The sequence below is a fragment of the Amphiprion ocellaris genome, chromosome 16 (genome assembly GCF_022539595.1).
Source record: "Amphiprion ocellaris isolate individual 3 ecotype Okinawa chromosome 16, ASM2253959v1, whole genome shotgun sequence".
NCBI lineage: Eukaryota > Metazoa > Chordata > Actinopteri > Pomacentridae > Amphiprion > Amphiprion ocellaris.
The window spans coordinates 7,189,275-7,200,591 of NC_072781.1; the positions used below are offsets into that span (position 1 = coordinate 7,189,275).

Below are 11,317 nucleotides of genomic sequence, written 5' to 3' on the forward strand. Positions count from 1 at the left end.
CTGGCAAATCCACCTCGTTTTCAAAGCATTTTTTCTCTAACAGGTGCAAAACCTCTCAACTCAACACATCAAAGAGACACATGCACCTGCGAATAAATCACAGCAAATGGTAAGAATCCAGACTAGGGCCTCCTAACACCAAAGAGGGAGGATTCAAAGTGTCTGATTTAATATTCATGAAGTGCAAGGCTTTGGTGGTTGAATGCTTGTTTACTGAGATGTGTCTTTTGTCCTTGGGAGAAGGTTTGATATTCCACCAGGCAACTGTATTTACATTTACTCGCAGTCTTGCCTCTACATGATATAACACACGTATCTCGCCGAACATGGCACATATGGCATGCACGAGCACACGCTGACTGGGTGATGGATACGCTATTTCAGCTAGAGTTCCTCTGTCAAGTATTAAAAGCCTCACTGCTACTCCGACAGAGCTAATGAGAGTTTCTGATTGTGAAGTGTTGGTGGCTTCAGTGCGGAGGAGTTGTTCAAGTTGTGGCGAGTCCAAAGGAAAAGTGTAGTCTGCGAATTGCACCCACAGGGACAGAGGTGCCAGACAAGCAGTCGAGACCAGACAGAACCAACTGTCAAACACAAGCACAGGTGTTTTTCATTAATATGCACTTTTTCTCCTATCGTCGGCACCACTTCAGCTCTTTAAAAAGTGTTTTACATTAATTTAAGTGAGGCCTGAGTGCCAAAAGTGCTAAAGAGCAATATACAGTGGGCTTCTGTTGTGTGTCACAGCAAAAATAGGGTTAAATTGAGCTGTAACCATCAGAGGTATGACCTAGAACCCCTTGACATTGTGCACCTGCAACAAGGGATCAGTTTAGTGTGTGAGATAATCTCAAAGAGAAATCGCAAAGGGCACACAGTTCCACTTGGATGTCTCACAGCTTTCTCGTCTTTCATTATTTAAAAAACAGGAGCAAACTGAGATCCAAGCCACCTTTTAAAGGTGAAATAAACTCCTACAAGGTCGGCGCTGCATGCGGATCAGCTAATTACAACAGCTGAAAGAAAAGCTTGGGAGAAAAACCCATCTCCCCAGCGAGTACTTAAAGAAAGAAAGCAGCTGGTCAGAACATACTCCGGAGAAAACAGCAGCTATTGGAGAGAGTGGTCGGGGATACTCTTCACTTAAGTGCTTTTCTCTGAGCAGTGTTCTCTGTCATTCGCTCCCACGCTTCCTCCTCCTCTCTTGTATGGGTTTGCACACACACACACACACACACACACACACACACACACACACACACACACACACACACACACACACACACACACACACACACACACACACACACACACACACACACACACACACACACACACACACACACACACACACACACACACACACACACACACACACACACACACACACACACACACACACATCCCTTTCATCCCCAGGGGTGAAACAAACCCATGCATTATGACTCAAATCAAGCTTAATTTATTTCACATGCTCTAATTTAATGTCTTCATGTTGATATGCATTGAATAAAAATAGCTGGATTCTTTTTCTAATTATTTCCCCACCACGTTTTCTCTCACAGAGCGTGCACATTACACAGGGGTTTTCGGTTATTACATTTCTCGCACAACTTGGCTGCACAACAACTCAGTGGCTCAGCAGGCCAAAATATCACTCATGTAGACCTGCTGCCCTCTGCTGGCATCAGTGTGAACCACTAACACTTCACAGGGATCGTAATTAAATCAAAACCTCCCATAATTATGTTTGGATGCTTCCATTACCTACATGCACTTAATGTGCTAACTTGTGCTTTTGGTGTAGTGTATTGTGTATACAACACTAAAGTGCATTTGTGTATTACGAAGCTACTGCACAAGCTCCTGAAGAAACTGCACTGTCTGACAGGTGACATAACTTCAGGCGGTTGAAGACTTAAAGTGTGAAAATGAAAGAAATGTGGAGGTGTGAAGTGAAGAGTCTAACAAACATCTGCAGCCTGCTTCTCATCTTTGCTCGAGGCAACATTAGCTGCTACCATCTTCTACTTCTCCTCAATACATCCACAGCTGCTGTGAGAAGATCTGACAGAACTGTTAAAAACTGTGGTGCATTGTGGGTTAGTAAGACACTAGGTTATGACAAGAAAGAAGCAGGTGTGGAATAAAAAATACAGTGTTATCAAAATTCAAACACAAATCAGTGAAGTACCCTTTAAGTTAAGCAGCAAAAAACTGTATTGAAGTACGTTGTTTTGTACCAATTCTAGACTTAAAAAAAAACAACATTATTTTAGAAAGACAATTATTTTACATTTCTATACTAGCAATATTTTTAAAGATGCACCAAAGGGAACGTAAATTTTTGTATCCTTGGAATGTGAATTTTGAAAGCCAGGCATAGAACAAACAATGTTATTGTGATGCAATATGGGAAATGCAGATGCAGATTGAGGTAATTTCCTCTGCTGCTTTATATTTGATCATTTAAAATAAAAAGCCAAACCACTGAAAGACTCTTTTAAATAGGCCAGCTGAAAGACTAATCTGAATGTTCTAAAGTTAAACTGCAATTACTTGTTGAAAACGTGTACATTAAAGTGCATTTAGATGCAACTAAATACAGCTTAATATCCTAAAACGGCATCTTCGTACTTTCTTAAATTGGCCCCAGGGGACAAATAAAGTTTTTTTTGTATTGCATTGTATCTTCAAGTGCACTTAATACACAAGGTTTCATAAAGCATATGATAGGATGCACTACTTTTATGGTATTGGAACATTAACTGGGCTGTTAATGTCCAACTCTCCAGTCAAAATAGGGTAGTTGTGGAGCCAGTTCTTGTTTTTAAGGCTCCCTATTTGCCACTTCTGGAATACAGCACATACTCCAGGAAAAGAAAGTTGGTATTTTTACATCAGCTATTTATTCAGTTCTATCTGTGCCATGTTCTCTCAACAACTGCAGTTGGAACGTGTCCGGACTTTCAGTGTCTCTGATGGGTCAGAGTCGGCTTGTCCGAACCACATGAACTGCTCCCCTGCTTGTGCCAAAGCAGCCTCTGCAGACTTCTGGAAGTGGTTGCGGGGGAATCGCCTGGCTCCGGCTGGGACATTAACAGTCGCCTTTCCCGTGAAGTCAGCCTGGTAGGCCGAGACGTTCCCACCGGTCCCTTCATGGCTGCTGTTGGCTCCAACATGGCACAGACAGAAGTGGGAGATGTGCTGATTGCGATCATCAAGACATTTCTTCAGTCCCAGTCCTGCACCCTGATGTGTACCAACATGATGCGGAGAAGATTTCCTTTAAAGATAATGGTCTTGGCATTTAATAATTTGTACATTTCTCACCAGACACTCACTTGAGAGAAGACAGAGATGTCATCCTTTAAGGCGTGCTTGTTGTCATGAGCAGAGAATGGATACTCTCTGGATTTCTGTGAAGCAACCCAAAGAGAAATTCATAACTGGAGGGCAACAGCCTAATACAAACAAATACAGTACATGGGTTCAAATCAGTGGGTGTTCTTTTCAGAAATGCTTTGACAGAAAGTCTAAGTAAATCTTTCAAGGCCTTTGCAGTGACTGTAACGTGAAAAACTAACAGACAATGCAAGCATTGTCTTGTCTACACACCTGCTGAGTTTTCCATTTAGGATAGCGCGCAAAGTTGAAAGCCTGAGGCGACGAGGATTTAACCTGAGTCAGCATGATCCCAGTGCTTGTACAAGTCTCTCGAGTCTTTAACTCATTTTCTGGTGAAACTGGATGAGCAAACTGAGAAGAGAATGAAAGAAAAGCTAATTACACATCAAGGTTGGGATGTTATGATTTAATTATGTGATGAAATAAAGATTTTCTTACCCATTTGCCATCATTGCTCATTGAAGAATATCGCTTTCCACCTTTTACCATTTTCAGTTTCAGATGTTGAGTCCACTAAGTGGTTTTACTAACACACCACACAAACACACACAGTCCAGCGTAACTAATGCAAACACTGGTGACCATGGAAACATGCAGCAAACAACCAACCTGAAATCTGATCCCAGATTGTCATGGAGATGTGGATCTGGAATTCTGATAAGAAGGAAAAAATCATATAGAGCATTGAATGTTTAATCACACTTATCTAAATGTACAAAGTAAAAATAGTACAAAGTTTGTGTGAAATGTGGACAAACTATCCAGACAGTCTGAGCTAAGGACAGGTTGCAGCCAAAATGCGATATAAAAGTCACAAAAACAGCTTTTTTTCTTTTCTGATGGATGACAAATGACGAGGGAATTCATATAAAAATACAAACAAATTAATATAAAAGTTTCTTTATTTTTTACAAGTGAGAAAAAGTACAATTGCTTACAATCAGTATCTGGGTTTCATTTTGACATTTTAATAAGACATATTAGACATAATAAGGCATAAAGGTCATTTTAAGCATCAACAAGATCCCTGGTTATGAAAAAAATAACTGAGAAAGGTTGACCTGGATTACAGCAATAAATGTAAAATGTGGCACCCTTTGTGGCAATCTAACTTAAACATTTTTTTCTCCCCTAGAAAATCTTTAGATTATTAGGCAAATTAAAAAACTGATACAGATGAAGTACTTGGCCTCACATTAGCAAAAAGTCACTCTTCGGTCTTTGTTCTTGAGTTCACATACGGGTAATTAGTTCTTCATCTACTAGCACTGAGGAAGTGACACAACCACAGAGAAGAAAGTCTCTGTCACCAGGATCTCAGGGGAATATTAGACTTTTGCTGCAGCTGAGACATGGTTGTAGCCGGAGTGTCCCTGGTGTTTATCGGCAGCAGTATTGATCCCTGAAGACAAGATGATCAAAAGGGTGAACTACATGTTTTCGGCTACATTCGACACAGAGTTCAAGAGGTCACCATCTATTCCTTCTAAGAATGATGAAGTTCAAATTATTGAACAAGGTTTTAGATTAACTGTTAGTTATTTGAACTAGAAAATCTAAGAAAAAATCACTTTGAAGCTGGAGTTGAGAGAAGCAACCATAGTGATGGAGACGGAGTAAGCTAAAGTAATTAGGCTAAGATATACAAAGCGTCCAAGAGAAGTTTCTGATGCTCCAGATAAAAAAGAAAGTCGGTGTTCAGAGGAATGATTAGAATCTAAAACAGAAAGTGATTAACAGCAAGGCATACGTCTTAAGTGTACCTCAACAGTATTTGTGTAATTAATCACACTACCAGAAGAGGGAGACAAACATTTTGCACTTCAGGGTTGAAATATTCAGTTACTATGTATAAAAAACTGAAACATTCTCATTGGAGAAGCAGCCAGAGAATAGAGTGTTTTTACTAAAAAAAATGACTTTACTACCAAAACAGTTGCTTATCAATTATCTGGCAATTGACTTACAGTTACTAGTTATGAGCATAAGTCTGAGTTTGGTCTTTATCCTTACAACTAATGAGTATTTACTTATACTACACTAATGAAGTGACAACTGATGTTTAGTTAAATGGTGAAAAAAGAATCACATTCCTCAAATGTAGGTCATAATAAATTTAAATGTACTTGAACACTCACCAGCAACATTACGTCACATGTCATGAGATCAGAAGTGTACTTTCCTTACGATCAGGCTGAATCATTACAGTTCCTCTTACGATGAAACTGCAGAATCAGACACCTGCAGCTCTCCTCTATGACCGTTTTAGCTATAATCAATGTGTTTTCACAGCCTGACAAAAAGGGTTGACACAAACATGACTTTGATACTGTGTGTGATTCACTTGATGGTCACTTAGGTGTTGGGCTTTGAGCTGATTTCTAATAATATTCCTTACAAGACATCATTTGACAAAGGCTAAATGGGCCTTCATCAGTACCATTAGCGCTGTGTTGCTCATATTAGCATTTCACCATGATGACACTCTTGTTGTCTTGACCACACGGATGAGAGGTCTTTAATTAAGACGGCGGAAAGGATGGTCTTAATGAAGTGTCTTAAAGAAGCAGCATTGAGGTGAAGTAATAATATCAAATTGCACCTGCTGAATTATGTATTGGCACTGAGAAGAGAATGCTGACTCTTACCCTTAATGGCTGATGGAGAGTTTTCTGTTGCATCACTTGAACAGCGGGTCACAATGGGAGAACACTCCCTTTTCATTCTCCTCTGGAAGTGCTTCTTCAGCTGGTCGGCCAAATGTTCCCACCTGACGAAGAGCAAACAGCTTAAAGTCTCCGAACTGTGGTTATGTTTTCATTTAAACTGACACAGATCACACCTTCATCCTCTTACCTTTCCTGCATGTCGTTGTATTTATTCAGCCTCTCTGCCTCCTCCCTCTTCTCTTCCATCCATCGCTGTAAAAGTCGTTCCTTCTCTATGCAAGCTTGTGCCAACGTTTCTTTTAGTCCTTTCTGCTCCACACGTAAGGCCGCTAACTCTTTGGACTGACACTCGACGGTGAACTCGAATTCTGAAAGAGCGGCCTTCAGGGCGTTACTCCCTTTAGCCAGAGTGAGGGCCTCTTGACGGTATTTGGACACACTGAAAGAGCCGAGCAATAAAACAGTGATTTATTGATCGTGTTGGGGTTCTGCTACTTTAGACTCTTAGATGTTGGATTTTGTAGGTCGAAGTTCATTCAACAAAACCAAAGAACAAGTGGCTTAAGGTGGATTTACACTCCATCATTATGGTGGTTCCAACACTGTCCAAACCAAAGTGATTTATGGTTGAGTTTACTATTCAGATTGTCATATACAGTAGCACTAATGTAGCTCCACAAGGCTACATCATGCATTATTAAGTCACATTGTTTATGCTATGAAAAAGCAACTTTATTAAGCTGAACACTGCTAGGAAAGGGTTAAATTTAGCCAACTGTGCACAAAAAGATTTTGAACTGTTCAACTGGTGACAGGACAATGATTAGATGGCGTGACCAGTACACAGATAAGTGACCAGTGAGTATAAAGGCCTCCTTAAAATGCAGTTTTATTGAAATGACACGATGCCACACACGGCAAGAGGAAAATGAGAACAGGCTGTTGACGTACTGGATGCTAGTACGCCAGGCAGAACTGCAGCCAGGCCTCTGAATGTCCACGGTTTTATCGTTTGTTGTCTGAAAATTAATTTCAGACAGCCTTGAATGGATATGCCTAACAATGTTATTCGGTCCTCCAGAATGTCCACCGAATTCGCCAAGCTCTCTAGGAAGAATTAACGCTTTGTGCTGCAGATGTGTGGCAATATGGTGGACACAGCGGGTACTAATTTGTGATTTAACTCTTGATCCGCTCATTTCCAGTACATTGTGTGCTTGGTTGTTTCCTGATATCCATTCTGTAGTACAGATACTGTGTGCCGGAACAACAAATACTTATTCCACTATTTGAAAAAGAATGGATAGAGTTTAATAGAATATTACATTCAACTTTCATATTTTTGTACAGTGTATTTTAGGGATTGATCAGTATGGTTGTTATAGGGCCGACACTGATTACTGATGATCAAGAAAGGCTAAAAGATAACTGGTATTTGAACCTGACATACATTAATTGTAATGTTTCAACAGCATATGATGGCAGAGAACCTGCCATTCATAACAAGGCTTCTTCATTAATAAGGGGAACAACTATAATTGAATATGTAAAATAGAAATAGGAGTGACTAAATTAGGACGCTCTGCTCTGTTTATGTAGGATCGACTGAGATTAATCAGTTTGTCTCCTGCTGTTCTTTTCTATTTTCTTAATGTTTCACCGTTCTGTCACTTAAATTGCCCACTAAGGTCCATATCTGAAAGTGTTATTGTTGTTTTGAGAGCAGCTAATATCCTGGTTTGTAGCAGTGACTTGTGTTTCTTGGTCAGTTTCTGCAGTCTCTAATTAAAGGCATTTCTGACACCACAGAGTGACGACAGAGAGAAGTGGTTGCATTAGAAATGAAGAAATGCATTTATCAGTAAAAATACTGATAAAGATAATCAGAAAAATCCTGATACAGATAATCTGATAAACTGATAACTGGTCTATCCCTAGCATAATATTTTATAGTTGACTTTGTAACAGATTATGATAGGACTTTTACTAAAAATAGCTTACTCGATGTCAAATTATGCTGCAGAATTTTTAATTTATTCAACCTGCTTCCATGATATCTAATAGGAGAATATAATGAAAGGTGAATCTTATATTTCAAGTTATTAAAAAACTACTTTTTAGAACCGTGCAGTTAAACAATGGACTCAATGTTTTGCTGTCTCTTAGGATTATATCTAGAATTGACCACCGTGTCGTCAGTTACCGTGACTGCCAGTGCTGAAGTTCAGCCTCCTTCAGATGCAGGACGGTGGTCAGGTCAGAGACAGTCTGAGACAACTGGGGAGACCAAACAGAGGATGAATTGATTTAAGAGTGGGAGGATGTCATGAGTTAAAGGTCACCGCCTGTACACACCATGCAAAGATGACTAGTGTGGGTCTACTAAATGTTGCACTTCTGTGACCTAATCCATAATAGTGATGATTTAAGGTGAAAGAGTAAACCTAGAATCAGATTGTCAAATATATGCCTGAGATTTCTTACTAATATATGGGTCATTCCAGAATTGGAGGACATTTGGGCTTCAAAAATTTTAAAAATAGACCTTCTCTTTTACAGTTTTCTGCTCCATATTCATCAATAATAGGTAACAAACTATTAAAGGATTGAATGGCTCAGCTTACACATCAATGGTACCATTTTTATTCCATGTTTTATGTGTTGTTTGCTAACCCTACTCTAATCACAGTAACAGTGTTACAAATTCATGCTAATATTAGTTTTTTCTCAGCAGTAGAAGCTAGATATTTAATTAGCTGTTACTGCTGACCAAGAGGACAAACTGACTGATAGAAAAAAGTAAAGGAAAAAGAAAAAAGTATTTGTCTTATCCTGATAATATGAAGTAGAGTGAGACATTCAATCAAGGCTGACAATGTTATGAAAAAATAAAAAATAGAGTTGAGGACATCCCTTTGTTGTACCCATTCTTTTGGAAAACTGTCTGATGATGTTAATTCCAGCATATCATATAATTCACTGCTTTCTTCTTCTTCTACCAGCTAAAAAGGTTATGGTAACAGGGTTGTTGTGGGACACATGCATAATAATTATTATTTAAAATATTATGTTGATTAAAAAAATATTCCCACAACTACAAGAGACGTCAATGAAAAAAATACCAAAAACTCTTTTATTTTAGATTCAATTTACTGAAAAATACATTTTCAAACATTATTTTCTCCTATTTTTTTTAAGTAAAGTAAATTTACACAACTGCATGTTTAAGTATTTTTTACATGGAATATTTGAAATTCGATGGGTGTAAAACGTCCTTCAATTCTGGAATGACCCATATGCAAACTGCTGCTACTTCTTTACTTAAATGACCGCATAAAGCCTTTTACATAGTTAGATTTTAAACTGTGGTGTTTATCATTGGATTACCTTTTCTGCCAGGTGTTCACTCTCTCTCAGCTGGAGTTGAAGGAATCTGGTGCTTTTCCCAACTTCAGTTCCACCTGGTTCTGAACTAAAATCAAAACAACCTGCATATAAGTGCTTTTTTAAAATTGTAATAATTTTTTTAATGAAACTTTGGACACCCAGAGCAGCAGAAGTGAAATCCAAACCTGTTAGACCGAACATCATCCACAATCTGTTTGCGAATTTCAAATCTTTCCTCCAGGTGAGACACTGAAAGAAAACAAACAAGTGTCTTTAGGCGACATCTTGAATCAAAATGAGGGGGGAAAAGCAAAACATCAGTCTTACAGCTTGTGAAAACGCCAGCGAAGGGGAGTTTCTCTTTGAAGTCTCTCTGCTGCAGTCCAGCTCGCACGTGGGTCTTCCAGCTTCCCATTGTAATAAACATTAATTAGTTTGTTTCACGATGTATAAAAACATCAACAAAAAAAACAAAACAACCGGATAACAGCGTTTTCAGCTCTCACGTGACTCTGGCTAAGTCGATCAAGTTGCTAAAACGCAGCCAGCAGCGCATGAATCCGCTGTCGGCTGCAAAGTGTCCCAGCTCCTCCCTGTTCACTTCACATTCCGCTGCTGGATGAAGAACTTCAGACCAGGATGCCCTCAGAATATAGTGCACATTGAACTTTAAGTACTTCCACTACATGCTGAAAAATGCTGCTACATACCGAGGTGTTGTGATTACTTTAATCACTATTTTGTTACAGTTTTTTTTCTGGCAATATTTTAGCTACCTTTCCCAAAAAAAAAAAAAAAAAAAGAAAGAAAGAAATATTTTTAAAAAGTAAAGAAAAGAAAGATGTCAACACTTCCTCCACTATTATATTATATTATATTATATTATATTATATTATATTATATTATATTATATTATATTATATTATATTATATTATATTATACTATACTATACTATACTATACTATACTATATTATATTATATTATATTATATTATATTATATTATATTATATTATATTATATTATATTATATTATATTATATTATACTATATATGTGCTGTGGTACTTATTTATTTTAATTCTAAAAGCTTTATTACTTATTTGACGGGAATTACTGCCACCGATCGAGCATTTTAGTATTTTAGTATAGCTATAAATAGAACAGAGTAAAATAGAATATATACTTTATTCATCTTAGCAAGGAAATTATTTATAACAGCAGCATTTGGTACACAGACAACCTACAAACCCGACGAACACCAACACAATAGTCTAAATATTGATCTAATAGTCATATATCTATGTAAATTAGAAAAATAAAATATATAAAGAGTTAAAAATATATGCACAGCATATATTCATAAGTTAAAAATATTAATTAATTAGAATTATTGAGAATTGAAAAGTCTAAACCTGTAATATAATATAATGTAATATAATATAACATACGGAGAAAAATAAGTCAACTATTTAAGTGCAATTATGAAGTATTTGCACAATAATTTAGCATTAAAAATTTACATGACTAGAAACACTGCGTTCTAGTGATTTAGTATTTGAAATGCCAAATACAAGTTTCTTTGTATTTATTTTAGTATTTAAGTACTAAGTACTTTAAATAAAACTATCAATAAAGAATGTTTTACTTCACATCAAAGAGTACATATAATATAATATAATATAATATAATATAATATAATATAATATAATATAATATAATATAATATAATATAATATAATATAATATAATATAATATAATATAATATAATATAATATAATGTGCTGCTAATACTGTTCAGAAAAGCCTGTGTTTCGTTAATATTAAATAAAACAATTTTAATTAATAAAATT

At 37.1% G+C, this 11,317-nt stretch overlaps 2 protein-coding genes across 3 annotated transcripts; both read right to left on the reverse strand.

Annotated features, from left to right (window-relative positions):
* Positions 1-1,457: 1,457 nt before the first annotated feature.
* tex36 (testis expressed 36) lies at positions 1,458-3,967 on the reverse strand. The gene is made up of 4 exons (XM_055018335.1): positions 3,847-3,967; positions 3,619-3,759; positions 3,345-3,419; positions 1,458-3,252 (listed from the first exon to the last, which is right to left on the reverse strand). Exons 1-4 carry the CDS (start codon positions 3,895-3,897, stop codon positions 2,938-2,940), a joined length of 582 nt encoding a protein of 193 aa, XP_054874310.1. The 5' UTR covers positions 3,898-3,967; the 3' UTR covers positions 1,458-2,937.
* si:ch1073-143l10.2 (uncharacterized protein LOC565165 homolog) lies at positions 3,926-10,305 on the reverse strand. 2 transcript variants are annotated; one of them, XM_055018334.1, is made up of 7 exons: positions 9,792-10,305; positions 9,650-9,713; positions 9,465-9,549; positions 8,281-8,354; positions 6,265-6,516; positions 6,057-6,178; positions 3,926-4,062 (listed from the first exon to the last, which is right to left on the reverse strand). In XM_055018334.1, exons 1-7 carry the CDS (start codon positions 9,889-9,891, stop codon positions 3,971-3,973), a joined length of 789 nt encoding a protein of 262 aa, XP_054874309.1. In that variant the 5' UTR covers positions 9,892-10,305; the 3' UTR covers positions 3,926-3,970. The 2 variants fall into 2 exon arrangements, with proteins under 2 accessions (XP_054874309.1, XP_023151156.2); XM_023295388.3 differs by lacking the exon at positions 3,926-4,062 and adding an exon at positions 4,119-4,810 and having other exon boundaries at positions 9,792-10,303.
* Between the last annotated feature and the right edge of the window lie 1,012 nt (positions 10,306-11,317).

Bases quoted from the DNA above. Each gene is read 5' to 3' on its own strand.
- tex36 (XM_055018335.1), bottom strand. From the start codon at position 3,897: ATGGTAAAAGGTGGAAAGCGATATTCTTCAATGAGCAATGATGGCAAA. The intron at 3,760-3,846 runs GTAAGAAAATCT...TTCTCTTCTCAG, and splicing joins TGAGCAATGATGGCAAATGG to TTTGCTCATCCAGTTTCACC. The intron at 3,253-3,344 runs GTGAGTGTCTGG...GGTACACATCAG, and splicing joins ACATCTCTGTCTTCTCTCAA to GGTGCAGGACTGGGACTGAA.
- si:ch1073-143l10.2 (XM_055018334.1), bottom strand. From the start codon at position 9,891: ATGTTTATTACAATGGGAAGCTGGAAGACCCACGTGCGAGCTGGACTG. The intron at 6,517-8,280 runs GTAACTGACGAC...CGGCTCTTTCAG, and splicing joins CTTCAGCACTGGCAGTCACG to TGTGTCCAAATACCGTCAAG. The intron at 4,063-6,056 runs GTAAGAGTCAGC...CCTTCTTATCAG, and splicing joins CTCTCCATCAGCCATTAAGG to AATTCCAGATCCACATCTCC.